The sequence below is a fragment of the Ranitomeya variabilis genome, chromosome 2 (genome assembly GCF_051348905.1).
Source record: "Ranitomeya variabilis isolate aRanVar5 chromosome 2, aRanVar5.hap1, whole genome shotgun sequence".
NCBI classification, from domain to species: Eukaryota; Metazoa; Chordata; class Amphibia; order Anura; family Dendrobatidae; genus Ranitomeya; species Ranitomeya variabilis.
In genome coordinates, this window is record NC_135233.1 from 367,183,713 (window position 1) to 367,207,370 (window position 23,658).

The 23,658-nt window shown below is 47.0% G+C and overlaps 1 protein-coding gene across 4 annotated transcripts in view; it reads left to right on the forward strand.

Moving 5' to 3' along the window:
• Positions 1 to 116: 116 nt before the first annotated feature.
• Positions 117 to 23,658, forward strand: part of SAMD4B (sterile alpha motif domain containing 4B) — a 29,068-nt gene continuing 5,526 nt past the window's right edge. Inside the window, exons 1-11 of one of the 4 annotated variants that reach the window (XM_077285874.1) lie at positions 117 to 260; positions 14,624 to 14,945; positions 16,625 to 17,080; positions 17,160 to 17,399; positions 17,488 to 17,597; positions 17,895 to 17,981; positions 19,517 to 19,814; positions 19,893 to 19,978; positions 20,081 to 20,205; positions 20,844 to 21,057; positions 21,143 to 21,266. In XM_077285874.1, the coding sequence (XP_077141989.1) occupies positions 14,750 to 14,945; positions 16,625 to 17,080; positions 17,160 to 17,399; positions 17,488 to 17,597; positions 17,895 to 17,981; positions 19,517 to 19,814; positions 19,893 to 19,978; positions 20,081 to 20,205; positions 20,844 to 21,057; positions 21,143 to 21,266 (1,936 nt within the window). In that variant the 5' untranslated portion in view covers positions 117 to 260; positions 14,624 to 14,749. The remainder of the gene's footprint in view (positions 261 to 14,623; positions 14,946 to 16,624; positions 17,081 to 17,159; positions 17,400 to 17,487; positions 17,598 to 17,894; positions 17,982 to 19,516; positions 19,815 to 19,892; positions 19,979 to 20,080; positions 20,206 to 20,843; positions 21,058 to 21,142; positions 21,267 to 23,658) is intronic. The other 3 variants (XM_077285876.1, XM_077285877.1, XM_077285878.1) reach the window with 3 other exon arrangements.

Here is a 23,658-nt window from a genome sequence, read left to right on the forward strand (position 1 = left end):
ATTGTTCCACTCCCGTCACTCAAAATGAGCCTGACCAATAGAATCAAGGCGTCGATGTGGAAGGCGCGTCCAATGGGCGGGGCCTCTGATGTTACTCTTCATCGCTTTGATCCGTCAGCCAATCAGTTTCAGAGGGCTGGTTCTGTGCAGTAGTGCGTGCGTGATGACGTCAGTGACCACGCAAAACGTAACGTGCGACGTGCTGGCGGCGGTGGCTGCCTGTGTGGCTCCCCGGGGGAGTGCAGAGGCCTGACCGGGCGGTGAGTGAGGGGTGTTATGGTGCGTGTGAGGGTAGTGGGGGTCGGGCGGGAAGGAAGGCGGAGGGCTGGGTTACGTAACGGTGGGGACGCGATCAGGTAGAAGAGGCGGAGGGAGCACTAGTCGTTCCCCCTGTCCCCAACTCATCTCCATAGCAACGGGCAGGGGGCTGTTCATTGAGGGGCAGAAGTGAGGAGTGTGAGTGTGGGAACTTTGTGGTGGAGGGCGAGGTGTGTGTGTGTGTGTGTGTGTGTGTGTGTGTGTGTGTGTGTGTGTGTGTGTGTGTGTGTGTGCTGTGCTGTCTGCTCCTCTCCTCCCGGTGATGGCAGCTGTGCAGGAGCCTGGACGTAGACAGTGTGTGTACAGGGAGTGTGCAGAGAGTATACAGACTGTACTAGGTATACAGGGAGTGTACAGAATGTGCACTGTATATACAGGGAGTATACAGACTGTACTAGGTATACAGGGAGTATACAGACTGTACTAGGTATACAGGGAGTATACAGGGAGTATACAGACTGTACTAGGTATACAGGGAGTATACAGAATGTGCACTGTATATACAGGGAGTATACAGACTGTACTAGGTATACAGGGAGTATACAGGGAGTGTACAGAATGTGCACTGTATATACAGGGAGTATACAGACTGTACTAGGTATACAGAGAGTATACAGACTGTACTAGGTATACAGGGAGTGTACAGACTGTACTAGGTATACAGGGAGTGTACAGAATGTGCACTGTATATACAGGGAGTATACAGAATGTGCACTGTATATACAGGGAGTATACAGACTGTACTAGGTATACAGGGAGTGTACAGAATGTGCACTGTATATACAGGGAGTATACAGACTGTACTAGGTATACAGAATGTGCACTGTATATACAGGGAGTATACAGACTGTACTAGGTATACGGGGAGTATACAGACTGTACTAGGTATACAGGGAGTATACAGAATGTGCACTGTATATACAGGGAGTATACAGACTGTACTAGGTATACAGGGAGTATACAGAATGTGCACTGTATATACAGGGAGTATACAGACTGTACTAGGTATACAGGGAGTGTACAGAATGTGCACTGTATATACAGGGAGTGTACAGACTGTACTAGGTATACAGGGAGTATACAGAATGTGCACTGTATATACGGGGAGTGTACAGACTGTACTAGGTATACAGGGAGTGTACAGAATGTGCACTGTATACTGTATATACAGGGAGTATACAGACTGTACTAGGTATACAGGGAGTATACAGAATGTGCACTGTATATACAGGGAGTATACAGACTGTACTAGGTATACAGAGAGTATACAGACTGTACTAGGTATACAGGGAGTGTACAGACTGTACTAGGTATACAGGGAGTGTACAGAATGTGCACTGTATACACAGGGAGTATACAGACTGTACTAGGTATACAGGGAGTGTACAGACTGTACTAGGTATACAGGGAGTGTACAGAATGTGCACTGTATATACAGGGAGTATACAGAATGTGCACTGTATATACAGGGAGTATACAGGGAGTATACAGACTGTACTAGGTATACAGGGAGTGTACAGAATGTGCACTGTATATACAGGGAGTGTACAGACTGTACTAGGTATACAGGGAGTATACAGACTGTACTAGGTATACAGGGAGTGTACAGAATGTGCACTGTATATACAGGGAGTATACAGACTGTACTAGGTATACAGAATGTGCACTGTATATACAGGGAGTATACAGACTGTACTAGGTATACAGGGAGTATACAGAATGTGCACTGTATATACAGGGAGTATACAGACTGTACTAGGTATACAGGGAGTATACAGACTGTACTAGGTATACGGGGAGTATACAGACTGTACTAGGTATACAGGGAGTATACAGAATGTGCACTGTATATACAGGGAGTATACAGACTGTACTAGGTATACAGGGAGTATACAGAATGTGCACTGTATATACAGGGAGTATACAGACTGTACTAGGTATACAGGGAGTGTACAGAATGTGCACTGTATATACAGGGAGTGTACCTACTGTACTAGGTATACAGGGAGTGTACAGAATGTGCACTGTATATACAGGGAGTGTACAGACTGTACTAGGTATACAGGGAGTATACAGAATGTGCACTGTATATACGGGGAGTGTACAGACTGTACTAGGTATACAGGGAGTGTACAGAATGTGCACTGTATACTGTATATACAGGGAGTATACAGACTGTACTAGGTATACAGGGAGTATACAGAATGTGCACTGTATATACAGGGAGTATACAGACTGTACTAGGTATACAGGGAGTATACAGAATGTGCACTGTATATACGGGGAGTGTACAGACTGTAGTAGGTATACAGGGAGTGTACAGAATGTGCACTGTATATACAGGGAGTATACAGACTGTACTAGGTATACAGGGAGTGTACAGAATGTGCACTGTATATACAGGGAGTGTACAGACTGTACTAGGTATACAGGGAGTATACAGAATGTGCACTGTATATACGGGGAGTGTACAGACTGTACTAGGTATACAGAATGTGCACTGTATATACGGGGAGTGTACAGACTACTAGGTATACAGGGAGTGTACAGAATGTGCACTGTATATACGGGGAGTGTACAGGGAGTTTACAGACTGTACTAGGTATACAGGGAGTACACAGAATGTGCACTGTATATACAGGTAGTGTACAGGAAGTATACAGACTGTACTAGGTATACAGGGAGTATACAGAATGTGCACTGTATATACGGGGAGTATACAGACTGTACTAGGTATACAGGGAGTATACAGAATGTGCACTGTATATACGGGGAGTGTACAGACTGTACTAGGTATACAGGGAGTATACAGAATGTGCACTATATACGGGGAGTGTACAGACTACTAGGTATACAGGGAGTGTACAGAATGTGCACTGTATATACAGGGAGTATACAGACTGTACTAGGTATACAGGGAGTATACAGAATGTGCACTGTATATACAGGGAGTATACAGACTACTAGGTATACAGGGAGTATACAGAATGTGCACTGTATATACGGGGAGTGTACAGGGAGTTTACAGACTGTACTAGGTATACAGGGAGTATACAGAATGTGCACTGTATATACAGGTAGTGTACAGGAAGTATACAGACTGTACTAGGTATACAGGGAGTATACATAATGTGCACTGTATATACGGGGAGTATACAGACTGTACTAGGTATACAGGGAGTATACAGAATGTGCACTGTATACACGGGGGAGTATACAGACTGTACTAGGTATACAGGGAGTATACAGAATGTGCACTGTATATACGGGGAGTGTACAGGGAGTATACAGACTGTACTAGGTATACAGGGAGTGTACAGAATGTGCACTGTATATATAGGGAGTGTACAGGGAGTATACAGACTGTACTAGGTATACAGGGAGTATACAGAATGTGCACTGTATATACGGGGAGTGTACAGGGAGTATACAGACTACTAGGTATACAGGGAGTATACAGAATGTGCACTGTATATACGGGGAGTGTACAGGGAGTATACAGACTACTAGGTATACAGGGAGTGTACAGAATGCACTGTAAATACAGGGTGTGTACTGGGAGTGTACAGACTGTACTAGGTATACAGGGAGTGTACAGAATGTGCACTGTATATACAGGGAGTGTACAGGGAGTGTACAGACTGTACTAGGTATACAGGGAGTATACAGACTGTACTAGGTATACAGGGAGTGTACAGAATGTGCACTGTATATACAGGGAGTATACAGACTGTACTAGGTATACAGAATGTGCACTGTATATACAGGGAGTATACAGACTGTACTAGGTATACAGGGAGTATACAGAATGTGCACTGTATATACAGGGAGTATACAGACTGTACTAGGTATACAGGGAGTATACAGACTGTACTAGGTATACGGGGAGTATACAGACTGTACTAGGTATACAGGGAGTATACAGAATGTGCACTGTATATACAGGGAGTATACAGACTGTACTAGGTATACAGGGAGTATACAGAATGTGCACTGTATATACAGGGAGTATACAGACTGTACTAGGTATACAGGGAGTGTACAGAATGTGCACTGTATATACAGGGAGTGTACAGACTGTACTAGGTATACAGGGAGTATACAGAATGTGCACTGTATATACGGGGAGTGTACAGACTGTACTAGGTATACAGGGAGTGTACAGAATGTGCACTGTATACTGTATATACAGGGAGTATACAGACTGTACTAGGTATACAGGGAGTATACAGAATGTGCACTGTATATACAGGGAGTATACAGACTGTACTAGGTATACAGGGAGTATACAGAATGTGCACTGTATATACGGGGAGTGTACAGACTGTAGTAGGTATACAGGGAGTGTACAGAATGTGCACTGTATATACAGGGAGTATACAGACTGTACTAGGTATACAGGGAGTGTACAGAATGTGCACTGTATATACAGGGAGTGTACAGACTGTACTAGGTATACAGGGAGTATACAGAATGTGCACTGTATATACGGGGAGTGTACAGACTGTACTAGGTATACAGAATGTGCACTGTATATACGGGGAGTGTACAGACTACTAGGTATACAGGGAGTGTACAGAATGTGCACTGTATATACGGGGAGTGTACAGGGAGTTTACAGACTGTACTAGGTATACAGGGAGTACACAGAATGTGCACTGTATATACAGGTAGTGTACAGGAAGTATACAGACTGTACTAGGTATACAGGGAGTATACAGAATGTGCACTGTATATACGGGGAGTATACAGACTGTACTAGGTATACAGGGAGTATACAGAATGTGCACTGTATATACGGGGAGTGTACAGACTGTACTAGGTATACAGGGAGTATACAGAATGTGCACTATATACGGGGAGTGTACAGACTACTAGGTATACAGGGAGTGTACAGAATGTGCACTGTATATACAGGGAGTATACAGACTGTACTAGGTATACAGGGAGTATACAGAATGTGCACTGTATATACAGGGAGTATACAGACTACTAGGTATACAGGGAGTATACAGAATGTGCACTGTATATACGGGGAGTGTACAGGGAGTTTACAGACTGTACTAGGTATACAGGGAGTATACAGAATGTGCACTGTATATACAGGTAGTGTACAGGAAGTATACAGACTGTACTAGGTATACAGGGAGTATACATAATGTGCACTGTATATACGGGGAGTATACAGACTGTACTAGGTATACAGGGAGTATACAGAATGTGCACTGTATACACGGGGGAGTATACAGACTGTACTAGGTATACAGGGAGTATACAGAATGTGCACTGTATATACGGGGAGTGTACAGGGAGTATACAGACTGTACTAGGTATACAGGGAGTGTACAGAATGTGCACTGTATATATAGGGAGTGTACAGGGAGTATACAGACTGTACTAGGTATACAGGGAGTATACAGAATGTGCACTGTATATACGGGGAGTGTACAGGGAGTATACAGACTACTAGGTATACAGGGAGTATACAGAATGTGCACTGTATATACGGGGAGTGTACAGGGAGTATACAGACTACTAGGTATACAGGGAGTGTACAGAATGCACTGTAAATACAGGGTGTGTACTGGGAGTGTACAGACTGTACTAGGTATACAGGGAGTGTACAGAATGTGCACTGTATATACAGGGAGTGTACAGGGAGTGTACAGACTGTACTAGGTATACAGGGAGTATACAGACTGTACTAGGTATACAGGGAGTGTACAGAATGTGCACTGTATATACAGGGAGTATACAGACTGTACTAGGTATACAGAATGTGCACTGTATATACAGGGAGTATACAGACTGTACTAGGTATACAGGGAGTATACAGAATGTGCACTGTATATACAGGGAGTATACAGACTGTACTAGGTATACAGGGAGTATACAGACTGTACTAGGTATACGGGGAGTATACAGACTGTACTAGGTATACAGGGAGTATACAGAATGTGCACTGTATATACAGGGAGTATACAGACTGTACTAGGTATACAGGGAGTATACAGAATGTGCACTGTATATACAGGGAGTATACAGACTGTACTAGGTATACAGGGAGTGTACAGAATGTGCACTGTATATACAGGGAGTGTACAGACTGTACTAGGTATACAGGGAGTATACAGAATGTGCACTGTATATACGGGGAGTGTACAGACTGTACTAGGTATACAGGGAGTGTACAGAATGTGCACTGTATACTGTATATACAGGGAGTATACAGACTGTACTAGGTATACAGGGAGTGTACAGAATGTGCACTGTATATACAGGGAGTGTACAGACTGTACTAGGTATACAGGGAGTATACAGAATGTGCACTGTATATACGGGGAGTGTACAGACTGTACTAGGTATACAGGGAGTGTACAGAATGTGCACTGTATACTGTATATACAGGGAGTATACAGACTGTACTAGGTATACAGGGAGTATACAGAATGTGCACTGTATATACAGGGAGTATACAGACTGTACTAGGTATACAGGGAGTATACAGAATGTGCACTGTATATACGGGGAGTGTACAGACTGTAGTAGGTATACAGGGAGTGTACAGAATGTGCACTGTATATACAGGGAGTATACAGACTGTACTAGGTATACAGGGAGTGTACAGAATGTGCACTGTATATACAGGGAGTGTACAGACTGTACTAGGTATACAGGGAGTATACAGAATGTGCACTGTATATACGGGGAGTGTACAGACTGTACTAGGTATACAGAATGTGCACTGTATATACGGGGAGTGTACAGACTACTAGGTATACAGGGAGTGTACAGAATGTGCACTGTATATACGGGGAGTGTACAGGGAGTTTACAGACTGTACTAGGTATACAGGGAGTACACAGAATGTGCACTGTATATACAGGTAGTGTACAGGAAGTATACAGACTGTACTAGGTATACAGGGAGTATACAGAATGTGCACTGTATATACGGGGAGTATACAGACTGTACTAGGTATACAGGGAGTATACAGAATGTGCACTGTATATACGGGGAGTGTACAGACTGTACTAGGTATACAGGGAGTATACAGAATGTGCACTATATACGGGGAGTGTACAGACTACTAGGTATACAGGGAGTGTACAGAATGTGCACTGTATATACAGGGAGTATACAGACTGTACTAGGTATACAGGGAGTATACAGAATGTTCACTGTATATACAGGGAGTATACAGACTACTAGGTATACAGGGAGTATACAGAATGTGCACTGTATATACAGGTAGTGTACAGGAAGTATACAGACTGTACTAGGTATACAGGGAGTATACATAATGTGCACTGTATATACGGGGAGTATACAGACTGTACTAGGTATACAGGGAGTATACAGAATGTGCACTGTATACACGGGGGAGTATACAGACTGTACTAGGTATACAGGGAGTATACAGAATGTGCACTGTATATACGGGGAGTGTACAGGGAGTATACAGACTACTAGGTATACAGGGAGTGTACAGAATGTGCACTGTATATATAGGGAGTGTACAGGGAGTATACAGACTGTACTAGGTATACAGGGAGTATACAGAATGTGCACTGTATATACGGGGAGTGTACAGGGAGTATACAGACTACTAGGTATACAGGGAGTGTACAGAATGCACTGTAAATACAGGGTGTGTACTGGGAGTGTACAGACTGTACTAGGTATACAGGGAGTGTACGGAATGTGCACTGTATATACAGGGAGTATACAGACTGTACTAGGTATACAGGGAGTATACAGAATGTGCATTGTATATACAGGGAGTGTACAGGGAGTATACAGACTGTACTAGGTATACAGGGAGTATACAGAATGTGCATTGTATATACAGGGAGTGTACAGGGAGTATACAGACTGTACTAGGTATACAGGGAGTGTACACAGAATGTCACTGTATACAGGGTGTGTACAATATGTGCAGAGTATACAGAGCTGGTGTGCATTGTATATGCGTTGTGTGTGCAGTGCCTGGGGTGTGCAGCGTATTATTATTATTATTATTTATTTATATAGCACCATTGATTCCATGGTGCTGTACATGAGAAGGGGTTACATCAAAGTACAAATATCACTTACAGTAAACAAAACTAACAATGACAGACTGGTACAGAGGGGAGAGGACCCTGCCCTTGCGGGCTTACATTCTACAGGATTATGGGGAAGGAGACAGTAGGTTGAGGGTTGCAGTAGTTCCAATGGTGTTGAGGTGGCTGTGTGGTCTTTACAGGCTGTAAGTTTCTTTGAAGAGGTGGGTTTTCAGGTTTCTTTTAAAGGATCCAAAAGAAGTGGATAACCGGATGTGTTGGGGCTCAGAATTCCAGAGGATGGGTGATATTCGGGAGAAGTCTTGGATGCGATTGGGTGAGGAGCGAATAAGTGTGGAGGAGAGGAGGAGGTCTTGGGAGGACCGGAGATTACGTGAGGGAAGATATTGAGAGATTAGTGTGGAAATATACGGAGGAGAAAGGTTATGGATGGCTTTGTAGGTCAGTGTTAGTAATTTAAACTGGATACGCTGGGAAATTGGGAGCCAGTGAAGGGATTTGCAAAGAGGTGAAGCAGGAGTGTAGCGAGGGGAGAGATTAATTAGTCGGGCAGCAGAATTAAGGATGGACTGGAGGGGTGCGACAGTGTTAGAAGGTAGGCCACAGAGGAATATGTTGCAGTAGTCGAGGCGGGAGATGATTAGGGCATGCACAAGCACTTTGGTAGAGTGTGGGTTGAGGAAAGGACGGATTCTGGAAATATTTTTGAGAGTATATGCATTCTGTGTGTGCAGTGCCTGATGTGTACGGAGTGTGCAGTGTATATGCGTTGTGTGTGTACAGTGCCTGGTGTGTACGGAGTGTGCAGTGTATATGCGTTGGTTGTGTACAGTTTATATGCGTTGTGTGTGTACAGTGCCTGGTGTGTGCAGTGTATATGCGTTCTGTGTGTGTGCGTGTGCGTGTGTGTGTGTGTGTGCAGTGCCTGGTGTGTACGGGGTGTGCAGCGTTTGAGTTGTGTGTGTGCAGTGCCTGGTGTGTGCAGTGTATATGCGGTGTGTGTGTGCGCGCAGTGCCAGGTGTGTAGTGTATATGCGTTGTGTGTGTGCAGTGTATATGTGTTGTGTGTGTGCAGTGCCTGGTGTGTACGGGGTGTGCAGTGTGTATTCGTTCTGTGTGTGCAGTCCCAGGTGTGCAGTGTATATGTGTTGTGTGTGTGCAGTGCCTGGTGTGTACGGGGTGTGCAGTGTGTATTCGTTCTGTGTGTGCAGTCCCAGGTGTGTAGTGTATATGCGTTGTGTGTGTGCAGTGCCTGATGTGTGCAGTGTATATGCGTTGTGTGTGTACGGGGTGTGCAGTGTATATTCGTTCTGTGTGCAGTGCCTGTTGTGTGTGTGTGTGTGCGTGCAGTGCCTGTTGTGTGTGCGTGCAGTGCCTGTTGTGTGTGTGTGCAGTGCCTGTTGTGTGTGTGTGCAGTGCCTGTTGTGTGTGTGTGCAGTGCCTGTTGTGTGTGTGTGCAGTGCCTGTTGTGTGTGTGTGCAGTGCCTGTTGTGTGTGTGTGCAGTGCCTGTTGTGTGTGTGTGCAGTGCCTGTTGTGTGTGTGTGCAGTGCCTGTTGTGTGTGTGTGCAGTGCCTGTTGTGTGTGTGTGCAGTGCCTGTTGTGTGTGTGTGTGCAGTGCCTGTTGTGTGTGTGCAGTGCCTGTTGTGTGTGTGTGCAGTGCCTGTTGTGTGTGTGTGCAGTGCCTGTTGTGTGTGTGCAGTGCCTGTTGTGTGTGTGTGCAGTGCCTGTTGTGTGTGTGTGCAGTGCCTGTTGTGTGTGTGTGCAGTGCCTGTTGTGTGTGTGTGCAGTGCCTGTTGTGTGTGTGTGCAGTGCCTGTTGTGTGTGTGTGCAGTGCCTGTTGTGTGTGTGTGCAGTGCCTGTTGTGTGTGTGTGCAGTGCCTGTTGTGTGTGTGTGCAGTGCCTGTTGTGTGTGTGTGCAGTGCCTGTTGTGTGTGTGTGTGCAGTGCCTGTTGTGTGTGTGTGCAGTGCCTGTTGTGTGTGTGTGCAGTGCCTGTTGTGTGTGTGTGCAGTGCCTGTTGTGTGTGTGTGCAGTGCCTGTTGTGTGTGTGTGCAGTGCCTGTTGTGTGTGTGTGCAGTGCCTGTTGTGTGTGTGTGCAGTGCCTGTTGTGTGTGTGTGCAGTGCCTGTTGTGTGTGTGTGCAGTGCCTGTTGTGTGTGTGTGCAGTGCCTGTTGTGTGTGTGTGCAGTGCCTGTTGTGTGTGTGTGCAGTGCCTGTTGTGTGTGTGTGCAGTGCCTGTTGTGTGTGTGTGCAGTGCCTGTTGTGTGTGTGCAGTGCCTGTTGTGTGTGTGCAGTGCCTGTTGTGTGTGTGTGTAGTGCCTGTTGTGTGTGTGTGCAGTGCCTGTTGTGTGTGTGTGCAGTGCCTGTTGTGTGTGTGTGCAGTGCCTGTTGTGTGTGTGTGCAGTGCCTGTTGTGTGTGTGTGCAGTGCCTGTTGTGTGTGTGTGCAGTGCCTGTTGTGTGTGTGTGCAGTGCCTGTTGTGTGTGTGTGCAGTGCCTGTTGTGTGTGTGTGCAGTGCCTGTTGTGTGTGTGTGCAGTGCCTGTTGTGTGTGTGTGTGCAGTGCCTGTTGTGTGTGTGTGTGCAGTGCCTGTTGTGTGTGTGTGCAGTGCCTGTTGTGTGTGTGTGCAGTGCCTGTTGTGTGTGTGTGCAGTGCCTGTTGTGTGTGTGTGTGTGTGCAGTGCCTGTTGTGTGTGTGTGTGTGCAGTGCCTGTTGTGTGTGTGTGTGTGTGCAGTGCCTGTTGTGTGTGTGTGTGTGTGCAGTGCCTGTTGTGTGTGTGTGTGTGTGCAGTGCCTGTGTGTGTGTGTGTGTGCAGTGCCTGTGTGTGTGTGTGTGTGTGTGTGCACGCAGTGCCTGTTTGTGTGTGTGTGTGCAGTGCCTGGTGTGTGTGTGTGTGCAGTGCCTGTTGTGTGTGTGTGTGCAGTGCCTGTTGTGTGTGTGTGCAGTGCCTGTTGTGTGTGTGTGCAGTGCCTGTTGTGTGTGTGTGCAGTGCCTGTTGTGTGTGTGTGCAGTGCCTGTTGGGTGTGTGTGTGCAGTGCCTGTTGTGTGTGTGTGCAGTGCCTGGTGTGTGTGTGTGCAGTGCCTGTTGTGTGTGTGTGCAGTGCCTGTTGTGTGTGTGTGTGTGTGTGTGTGCAGTGCCTGTTGTGTGTGTGTGTGTGTGTGTGTGCAGTGCCTGTTGTGTGTGTGTGTGTGTGCAGTGCCTGTTGTGTGTGTGTGTGTGTGCAGTGCCTGGTGTGTGTGTGTGTGTGTGTGCAGTGCCTGTTGTGTGTGTGTGCAGTGCCTGTTGTGTGTGTGTGCAGTGCCTGTTGTGTGTGTGTGTGCAGTGCCTGTTGTGTGTGTGTGTGCAGTGCCTGTTGTGTGTGTGTGCAGTGCCTGTTGTGTGTGTGTGCAGTGCCTGTTGTGTGTGTGTGCAGTGCCTGTTGTGTGTGTGTGCAGTGCCTGTTGTGTGTGTGTGCAGTGCCTGTTGTGTGTGTGTGCAGTGCCTGTTGTGTGTGTGTGCAGTGCCTGTTGTGTGTGTGTGCAGTGCCTGTTGTGTGTGTGTGCAGTGCCTGTTGTGTGTGTGTGTGTGTGTGTGCAGTGCCTGTTGTGTGTGTGTGCAGTGCCTGTTGTGTGTGTGTGCAGTGCCTGTTGTGTGTGTGTGCAGTGCCTGTTGTGTGTGTGTGTGCAGTGCCTGTTGTGTGTGTGTGCAGTGCCTGTTGTGTGTGTGTGCAGTGCCTGTTGTGTGTGTGCAGTGCCTGTTGTGTGTGTGTGCAGTGCCTGTTGTGTGTGTGTGTGCAGTGCCTGTTGTGTGTGTGTGCAGTGCCTGTTGTGTGTGTGTGTGTGCAGTGCCTGTTGTGTGTGTGTGTGTGCAGTGCCTGTTGTGTGTGTGTGTGTGCAGTGCCTGTTGTGTGTGTGTGTGTGCAGTGCCTGGTGTGTGTGTGTGTGTGTGTGTGTGTGTGTGCAGTGCCTGTTGTGTGTGTGTGTGTGTGTGCAGTGCCTGTTGTGTGTGTGTGTGCAGTGCCTGTTGTGTGTGTGTGTGTGTGTGTGCAGTGCCTGTTGTGTGTGTGTGTGTGTGTGTGTGTGTGTGTGTGCAGTGCCTGTTTGTGTGTGTGTGTGCAGTGCCTGGGGTATGCAGGGTATATGCGTTGTGTGTGTGTGCAGTGCCTGGTGTGTACAGGGTGTGCAGTGTATATGCGTTGTGTGTGCAGTGTATATGCATTGTGTGTGTGTACAGGGTGTGCATTGTTTATGCGTTGTGTGTGTGTGTGCAGTGCCTGGTGTGTACGGGGTGTGCAGTGTATATGTGTTGTGTGTGTGTGTGTGTGTGTGTGCAGTACCTGGTGTGTACGGGGTGTGCAGTGTACATGTGTTGTGTGTGTGTGTGTGTGCAGTACCTGGTGTGTACAGGGTGTGCAGTGTTGTGAGTGTGCAGTACCTGGTGTGTACAGGGTGTGCCGTGTATATGTGTTGTGTGTGTACAGTGCCTGGTGTGTACGGGGTGTGCAGTGTATATGTGTTGCGTGTGTACAGTGCCTGGTGTGTACGGGGTGTGCAGTGTATGTGCACTGTGTGTGTACAGTGCCTGGTGTGTACGGGGTGTGCAGTGTATGTGCACTGTGTGTACAGTGCTGTTGGATCTCTGTATACCCTCGGTACATATGCTGTATACTAACGATGCTCATTGATTCTTATTGGGGCTGTCAGTAAGGGTATGTGCACACGTCAGGATTTCTTCAGGAATTTTAGCTTTTTTTTTTGCGGATTTCCCCGATAAAAACGCTGTAATTCTGCACAAAAAATGCTTACATTATGCCTCCTATCATTTAGAATGCATTCTGCATTTTTTCTGCAGATGTTGCGCTTTTTTCCGCCAAAAAAAACACAATCCGCAAAAAGAATGAACTTGTTCATTCTTTTTGCGGATTTCCCATGATTTTGGAGTGTCAGGAGAAAAACGCAAAAATCCGCACATTTTCCGCAAAAAAAAGCATCAAAAACACGCAAAAAAAAGCGCAAAAAACGCATGCGGATTTCTGGCAGAAATTTCCGGATTTTTGTCAGGAAAATTTCTGCAAGAAATCCTGACGTGTGCACATACCCTAAGGCTATGTGGTGCAGAATTTTCTGCACAAAATCCGCATCTCCTGGCAGAATCTGCAGCTGCTGATTTGCCGCAGATTTTGTGCGGATTTGCCGCGGCATTGATGCGGATTTTCTGCAGTTTTTGCCACTGCGGATTTCTATAATGGAGGGGCGCAGAAACGTTGCAGATCCGCACAAAAGAAGTGACATGCACTTCTTTTAAATCCGCAGCAATTCCGCACTGATTTTTCTGATACTGTAAATCATAGTGCGGATCTGTAGCGTTTCTGCGTGGAAAAATACGCTGCTGATCCGCAGCAAGTCCGCATCGTGTGCACACAGTTTTATACATTACCAAAAAATGAAAAGGTCCAATCGTAAATTTAGTCACCTCCAAACGCTAAATTCATCTCAAAATCATCAGAAAATAACTGATGAAATACCGAGGCTAAGACAGATATGGGTAAAATAAATATATTTTTATTAACAATAACAATACATAAAAACATATAAAAAAGACAAGGGAATTCCAGAAATACGAAATAACCAATGATCACATTTATGTAAGTGTCCAAAATGTCATAGGACTACGCAGATATCAGAAATAATATACATTAATACATCATATGTTTTTCCACCGTGGTTAAAGTATATTACAAATACCGTATATATTATTTCAGCCAGAGGCGGGCAGGGCAAAGCGCTCCTGCTGGCAAAGATTATTTAATTCTTATGCACTTCAATGCATAGTCTCCATGTATATAGAAAGAGTTTTAAAGTGCCTAATGATGTGCAAAAAAATCCATTTTACTACCATATACACTTAGACATGCCATGTGTTTCTATCTGGTAAAGTGCTTTGTGCTACATAACAATACCCCTAAATTATACCTAGCAGCAAAATATAGTAAACCAGACACCATGTAAAGTGCTCTGTGCTATATCCAAAGGTATTCGATATGGGCATAATGGTAGCTCAATCACAACAGAAAAACCAACAAAAATACCAAGGTGCCGCAAAAAATGACCATGCCCCAGCCTATCAATACTGCTACTTACACTTTCTGTGAGACCATCAGTAACTGGGTTATTATTAGCAGCCCCATGTACATGAGTGTAAATACTAAGCACACCGTGACTGATGCCGTAACCCTCGTCGTCTTTATTTCCCTGTGTTCCCAGGTTACACATCCCACCCCGTTACCCCCCATGTGCCATCCTGTGACCGGGCCCCCCCTGTACGGACGACGTTACGCCATGTCATAGGAGCACTCGCACCCCTCAGTTGTTGACCTTCTCACCTGCACAATGAAATTCCGAGACCAGGTGAGCACGCTATCCGAGTGGTTCAAGGGCTGGAACGAGTGCGAGCAGACGGTGGCCCTGCTGTCCCTCCTGAAGAGGATCACCAGGACCCAGGCGCGCTTCCTCCAGCTATGCCTGGAGCACTCGCTATCGGACTGCTCCGAGATCCACATCCTCGAGACGGAGGCCAACAGCGCTGGTGAGTGACACCAACCTGCTGACTGTCGCCACAAATGTCGTTCTATCTTTTTTTTTTTTTTTTTTTAAATAAATATCCTGTTCTTTTGCATACTGTCTTTAACCGGCCACTGCCGGGTGAAGCACTGTTATTCCGGGCCGGTGCTGACCCACATTTCTATTGTACCGTAATTTACATCATTTTTGTGATATAACTTATGATGACTTTGTCGGACACATTTGGCCACTCCTGCTCCCTCCCAAACGGAAAAAACATCAAATTGCACATTTTTTTGGTCAATTTTAAGTTATGAAAAACAACGTTTGAAAACGTTTCAAACAATTTTACTCCATAATTGGCCCCTAGATTACAAAACGTAGCGTAAGTGTTTAGTTAAGTGTCGGAGAAACTTGTACACGCCTGTGACTTATCCAGAGATTTAAGGGGGCGTTTAACCCATTCACCTTCAGGCAATTTCCCATTTTTCGTTTTCATTTTTTGGGTTTTTCTATTTACCATGTTCACTATACAGTAAAACTGACCTGTCAGTATGATTTTTCAGGTCAGTACGAGTTCACAGATACCAAACATGTACAGGTTCTTTTTATTTAAGTGGTGAAACAAAAATCAGACATTTGTGTGAAAAAAAGTGTCACCATTTTCCCATAATAATCTCATTTTTGGGGATCTGGGGCTGTGTGGGGGCTTATTTTTGGTTTTGCGCCCTGGGCTGACATTTTTATTGATACCATTTTGGGTAGATACAATGTTTTGATCTCCTCTTATTGCATTATATTTCAATGTTGCGGTGACCAAAAAATGTAATTCTGGCTCTGGATTTTTTTTTTTTTACTGTTATGCCATTTACCGATCGGATTAATTTATTTTAGATTTTGTTTGGACATTTCTGAACGAAGCTATACCAAATGTTTATTTTTTTGTTTTATTTTTATGTGGCAAAAAGGGGGTGATTTGAACTTTTTTTTTTTTTTAATTTTTGTAGGAGACTTGAAGCTGCGATCATCCAGTCGCCAGTGTTATAAGTAGCATTGCTTCAGCCCTTCTATGTATAACAGAAATTACGCTCTCCTATGAACGTCGGCCACGAGCCAGCGTTCACAGGAGATTCACAATGACAGGCACAGAGCCTCGGCTGTAAAGATGCGGCATCAGTGTGTGAGCCTGCATTAAAGGGATGGACACGGCCGGTGATGTAAATATACGCCATATGTCTTGGAGGGGCTCAAGAAACACTCGTAATGCAGTAAAATAATGAAATAACTCCTCTTACTGATCCCCGCCAATACCTTTTAGGTGCCACCATCGCTCACTAAGTTCCAAAACACAAGTGACTGCTGCAGCCAATCACTTAGTGATGGTCTTTTTTTTTTTGCTTCTTTTTCAAAGGGCCCCCTCTTAATAAAAAAAAAAAAATTATATTTGTTTGCATATGTGTATATATATATGTGTGTGTGTACGTACGTACGTACGTACGTACGTTGCAGCGCTGCTCAGGTCATCTGTCAGTCCTCTCACTCCCTTGTCCACTTTAGCCCCATACTGACTGTTGCTATGACTCGTTGATCACCACTGACTGGCTGCAGCGGTCCCACATTCCTGTAGAGGGAGCAGCGGGGTGAAATGTGAGCCGTGACCGGTAATAGTGATGTTTATCTGGTAATCTGTCTCCTCCTCTGCAGCGCTCATCAGCCAGTGGCACCAGGAGTCTAAAGAGAAGGTGATCTCGCTGCTGTTGTCCCACCTGCCCCTGCTGCAGCCCCGCAACACGGAAGCCAAGTGCGAGTACATGAAGCTGCTGCAGAAGGTGCTGGCGTACACCACCGAAAGCAACCTGTACATTGAGGAGAGCCGACAGCTCCTGTCCTATGCACTGATCCATCCCGCCACCACGCTGGACGATCGCAACTCTCTGGCGCTGTGGCTCAACCACCTGGAAGAGCGAATGTCTGCAGGTTACAGCCGGCACGGCACACACATGCGGCAGGGTTCTGATGAGTGGCAGGCCCCGGGGGATCCCAGCATGGGAGAGTCAGGGCACAGCTGGCATGAAAAGCCAATGCGAGAAAATGGACTCATGCCCTTTCCTTCTTCCAGTTCAGTGCCCTCTGCCATCCAGAATGTGGGCGGCAGCTCAGGTAGGAGTGAAGCACCGAGGAGCGGCGGTGACTGCGGACCCCCACTGCTAGATCTCACACATGTCGTTCTGTTTTGCAGTGCTTTCCTGCCAAATACACCCAAGTCCCTTAAAGCGCTCCATGTCCCTGATACCTACCTCCCAGCAATCGTCTAATGAGTGGGGAGGGAGCGAGGAGGCTGCTGGGCGCCCCGTCTTCCTCACCCCCGACCATGCTCCCCTCTCCCCGCAGAGCAGCGTGGCTTCTTCGGGAAGCGAGCAGACAGAGGAGCTGGGCTCTGGACGCAACACATTTCAAGAGGATGGGAGCGGGATGAAAGGTACGGAATACAAGAAATGGCATCAGGTTTATTCATTTATATCTGATTGATGATCATTGATACAATTTTTCCTTTTCTCCCTCTACAGATGTTCCCTCCTGGCTGAAAAGTTTACGTCTCCATAAATACGCATCGCTGTTCGCACAGATGAGCTACGAGGAGATGATGATGCTGACGGAGCAGCACCTGGAATCCCAAGTAAGCTGTTGACGCGTCCCTCCTCCGCGGTGTACACGGACATTCCTAAGATACCGATGGGTTAATTGATTTCTTAAGTAATTGGATCTAGTGCTTGTGTGTCTCCCGTAAAATGCAAAATTTCATTCTCTGTCCTGGCACACGCCGGATGTATGGACGCAGCTCGGCCCAGTCATTGGGATAGTCAGACACGGCCACAGTAAATAACGGCCCTGGGGAAGTCTCGTGTGATTATTGTTGATGTCCAGGATAAGTCCCCGGTCTTAGTATTTGTGTTTCTCCTTCTTTTTCCATCAGAATGTTACTAAGGGAGCCCGACACAAAATCGCTCTGAGCATTCAGAAGTTACGCGAAAGACAGAGCGTCCTCCGTTCACTAGAGAAGGTAAAAGACGTCTTTGTTTTCTGCAAGTTATATACATTTATTCCAATTTTTGGGTGGTTTCTTTAAGAAATTCCAAGTGTTTAGCAGCTATTATCACAGATTTTTTAGTTTTTGCAAAAACATGAACTGAAGTTTATTCATGTTCACGGCTGCAACAGAGAGAACGCCGACATGGCCGATAGTGGGGCAGCACAAAAAAGCAACCTCCTAACTCGTCTAACCCCTTAACAGTATCTGACGCACAGTTATGTCATATTTCGGCTTCCTGACTTTGGGGCTCATAACCCGAGCCCACAACTTTTCCTGGCAGATGATGGCTGTGATAATCGGTCATCATCTACCTCCTAACAGCCCCGGGTGCAGCTCTGCGGCTGTTAACCCGTCATACGCCACTATCTATGCGACCATCGGCGCGCCTGTGACATAATCACAAGGGTTGCCTTGACGAGTGGAGGTCTCTGATGAGCCCCCCTAACTCATCATTACAGTACTCCTGTGAAAGCCGGCCCTTCGCTGCCTCTTACAGGAGACCGTGATTTCCACTATACAGCAGTGTGCTATTGCTGCAAAAGGCACAAGTGATCGAATGATCGCAGGTTCCATTCCCTTAAGGGGTACTAAGAAGTACACTAAAAAGTGGGAAAAAGAAAAATCTAAACCTCAGAATCTTTTTTTTTTTTTTTTTTTTTTTTCTTCGCAGACTCCGTAACAGTGCAAAATGCAATAAGTAACCATCAAGATGTCATATGTACCCCAAAATGATATCAATAAAAACATCCGCCGAGGGTGTAGAAAACCAGCCCTCACACAGCCCCATCCACCAAAAACTGAAAGCGTTATGGATCTTGGAAATAAAGCAACACAAGCAAAGATATTTTATTTATATATATATATATATATATATATTTTCCTCTTTTTTTTTTTTGCACAAATTACCACATCTTTTTCGGCACTTACCAAATGTACAGGTTTTTTTTCTTATTTCTGTAATCATACTGCCCTTGAGAATCGCCCTCTCATTTAATAAAAAGACAAAAAACTGTTGAACTACACTTTTTTCTTTTTTCACAATTTCACCGTACTTTAATTTTTATTTTTTTCCCACTTTCTAGTCATTCTGGGGTCATTCAAAAGTAGAACTTGACACCCAAGAAATACAAGAATGAAAAAGTTATGGCTCTTGGAATAAGCGGAGGAAGAAACGAAAATGCAAAAAATTGGGGAAAAGGGGTGAAAGGGCTATATAGGACAGAACCCAGGAAGTATATGGCATAGCGCCACCTGGTGTGCAGTGTATAGCTGCATGCACGTTTTATGCTGATGGGCACAGGTGCTTAGTCACTGGAGAAACCAGTTGGAGTGGCTTTCTTCGCTGTTTGCTATAGCCGGGCAGTATAATTTCTTTTGTAGGGACTGTATTTTTAGCTGCCAGAGGGGGAAGGTAACTGATTCTGTTCAGGGTTTGCTCCCAGCAGCATAGATCACTTCTGCTATCCCCACTGGTTCCCCTAAGTCCTAAGCTTTGTTTTTTACAGGACATTTTAGAAGGAGGAAACGTCCGCAACGCTCTACAAGAGCTTCAGCAGGTCATTATTACACCTATCAAGTTCTACCGCCCCAATCAGACAGACTCGACAAGCAGCGAGCAGACGTCCCAACGCCGGCCAAATCCAGACTCTGCCAGCAAAGGCTCGGATGAGAACGAGCCGCCCACAGGACTGACGGCGGACGGCTTCCAGCAGCAGAGTACCCCGACTGGCGACCTGGAGACTTCTCTGCCACCGATAGCAGATGGCGACATCCCCGGACAGCTTACGAGAGTACTGGGTAAAGGTGAGCACCCCATCATCAGGACATTGCACTGTATCTGGACCAGCTCGTCTACGCGCTGACACTTTTCTCTCCGCACAGTCTGCACACAGTTATTGGTGTCTCGGCCGGATGAGGATAATATAGCCGGTTACCTGCAGCTTCTAGAGAAGTGCCTGACACATGAGGCAAGTAGGATCGGGCGCCAGTCACCTGGCATTTGTGACGTGTGGTATGTGGTGACCATTCGCTCCATTTACTGACATTTCCGCCATCATTGCTTCCAACAGGCATTTACCGAGACACAGAAAAAAAGACTCGGCTCCTGGAAACAGCAGATCATGAAGCTGATCCGGACAATGCCCCGCAAGACGTTACTGGACATGCAGGGGTACAGACACCAGAAGGGGTGCAGGTGGGCTGTATATGGGAGCTGTAGTGTGCAGGAGAGGAGCTGGAGAGATGCTGGGTGCCCTGTGATTCAGAGCGGTAATATGTGGGCAAGGGTTCATGTATCAGAGCTACAGCGTATTCCTGCCCTGCGGTATCCACAGCATACGCCGTAAGTGTCTGATGGGTCTGTCTGATGGGTCCCGAAGGTGGTCCAAGCATCTATGTGTAGACGAGGCCCCCCGAGGAGTAGATTGTGGCTTGGAGGTGGCGACACGTGTGACCATTTCACTTCTATAGGAGTTACAGTGTCTCACCCCGGATCACTAGGTGCCTGCTCTCTCCATACCTGAGGGTCCCTACATCCGTCAGACATTTTTGGCATGTCCCGTGAATATGCTAGAAATGTCCAAAATGGGTATGGCTTTTTAAGTCGCAGGGAAGTAGGATTGTGCTGCTTGGTCTGGCTTTGTCGTACCTTTCACCAGTTCCTTAGACTATTTTAGGAGACACTCTGTGATGTGCTGTAAAAGCATCGTACATCGGCAGACATGTAGAGTAACGTTTGAGCACTAGATGGCAGCACAGGTGGGCTCAGATTTGTGGAGGGGATTGGGCCACATTCACACAACAGTAATCAATCTAATCATCTTAATTGTTCAGTTCTTGTGTTTCTAGCTGGGCATTCGCTTCTAACTCCCTCCCCATAGCTGGATCTGTGGGGCCATCTTTGGCACGAAGAGGGCAGCGCCCGTTTCCGATGCCCCCGAGGGCTGTACCGCCTACCCGCATTGGCGTTATAAGTCCCGGGTCAATTGGCGGCGTCTCTCCACGACATTCGCTTACCAGCCAAAGCACTGCGAGCCAGGGCCGACAGGTGAGTGTGCGAGTAGCTGGGATTGGCTGACATGGCGGGGGACACGCTCTATGAGGCCGAACATTTACCTTCTCTGTTCTTGTAGAATCTGTGGTTCGCCAATCCCGGAGGAAGTAACAGTATGCCGTGCCAGAGTCACAGCTCTGTGCAGCGCACTCACTCACTGCCCGTGCACACGTCTCCACAGAGCATCCTCAAGTTTCCCCCCGGTAAGTTATTGAAGCGGATGGAAAATAAAAATCTGGGGAAAATAAAGCAAAAAAAAAAGCAATACTTCCTTCCTGGACTGTCGCTGTTCCTCTTGTCGGCACGGTGCCTCCCGGCAGACAGTCCCGATATCAGAGGAATGAACACAGTCTGGGAAGTAAGCCATACATCTTTCAGATTTTAGTTTGCCCCACAATAATCTTTGGGAGCGCGCTGCTCTTCTGCCTCCTGGTTTCCTACATGTCGGGGGGCAGTGCCAGTATGGCCACACCGCTGGCCCCAACTGCATGCTCAGCCAGGCTTCTATATGAGGCCGCTTGGCCTGTGCAGTATCACAGGGGCACTGATCCATCCAGCTTCAGTCCTGCGCTCTTTCTGTAGGTCTAGAACAGTCACCAGTCAAGGCAACGTGCAGTAAACTATAGTGTTAAAAATGTCCTCTTTCTCCTTCGCCTTATTGGGGGACACAGCCCGTGGGTGTTATGCTGCTGCCACTAGGAGGCTGACACTAAGTGATACAAAGTCAGCTCCTCCCCTGCAGTATACACCCTCCTGCTGGCTCTCAGCTAACCAGTTCTTGCTTAGTGTCTGTAGGAGGCACACGGGTCTGTTTCACACCGCAATGTTTTTATTTTATTTTTTACTTTTCTATAAATTTTTATTTTTTAATTAACGGAGTGAAGGGGGCGACTGTTCCTTTTAAGGTTCCGATCTCCCCCGAACCATCAACAGGTGAGCACAGCGAGTTTACCTCCCCGTACCTTTCCTGCGACGTGGGAAGCCATGCCTGAGCTCACTTCAGGGGCGACGGTTCCTTTCACGGTCGCGATCTCCCCACACCAGCAGCAGGCGGCCACATGGAGTGTCGCCTCCATGTATCCTCTCCTGGAGCCAGGCCTAATGCTGGACAACTGGCCCTGTCCACCCGGACTGAACTCCGTGGATATACAGAGGCCCCTCTCTATGGCGTCCGAGCAGCCCCCACTGTCCCACCACTGTGAAGGCGGATGGCACAAGGAGGCGGACGGTTCCTCTCCACCTTCCTAACAAGGGGATGATGGATTGAGGCTTATCGCTGCACAGAACAGCGCTGAAACCCACATCCGCGGCGGCTCCATGCCGGGACGCACACCGATGGTGAGAGGATCCATCTTCAGAGGGATATCCACATGCTGACAGGCAGCCTCAGCCACTTTCCTGTGGCCCACCTCTCTGAGGTAACGCTCCGGCCGGCTGCAAAAATTTAGCCCCCGGCTTCGGCCGATGTGTAGGCTGCATCCCAGAAGTCTCGCCTGGAACGCCCAGCTGGTATCGCCCACCGGCTACAGAAATTTAGGCCCCGGCTTGGGCCTATTCAACATCGTGTCCGTGGCTCCGCCCCCCGAATTGGCGCTTCTCGCTCTGCGAGATTTTATCAACTCTGCAACTCCCGGTGGCCAACTTGGTCCACCCGGCCGGCTCACACTGGGGCGACGGTTTTTTGTATTAAAGGGGCACATCCACTCTACATCCTTACCCATGTAAGGAAGTACCTGACCAGTCCCTTAAAGGCACACGACCAGTTTTCCCTGGTCTTAAATGCGTATGAGAAGTATTCCTTGGTCTTAAAGGCGCATGACCAGTATTCCCTGGTCTTAAAGGCGCATGACCAGTATTCCCTGGTCTTAAAGGCGCATGACCAGTATTCCCTGGTCTTAAGGGCGCATGATCAATCCGAGGAGCCCTCTGCCGCCAACCCCAGCTTATCCTCTAGTTCCCCTCAGTGGACTTCGTCACTGACCGCAATCCATGGTTCTCTGACCAAGAGATTGAATACCTTCGTGTACCCTCTGTGGCTCGGAGTGCTCGCAGGACCGATATACATGGTCCCTCTCCTTCATGGGAGCCGTCGGCTAGCAGGGGCCGCAAGTATTCTAGAAACGTACAGGCGTCTAAAAACATACATGCATCTAGAAATTGGAAGTTTTCGTTTCCTGCTCCCTCACCAATGGTTTGATGACAACAAGGCTCTGAATATGGATTGGATATTGCCTGAAATTGCCAGAGCTTCAGAGAAGAGTAACCAATTTCGGGACATTGACGTAGACTCTGGTTCTGCTCTAGACTACGCAGTGTCCCTCATAAGGAGACTAAACTCCCTCGTAGAGCATTTGCCATTCAGTTCGGATAAGCGATTCACTGGACAGAAGCCTCTACGTGGGATGCCATGACTGGCCTGATTTTTAAGGACGACGGGTCCTTTAAAGGGCACCGATCTCCCCACACCATCAACAGACGAGCACATGGAGTGTCGCCTCCATGTTTCCTCTTCTGCATCCAGGCCTAACGCCAGACAACCTGTCCTGTCCACTCGGAGACCTGAACTCTGTGGATGTACAGAGGCACCCTTTTTTG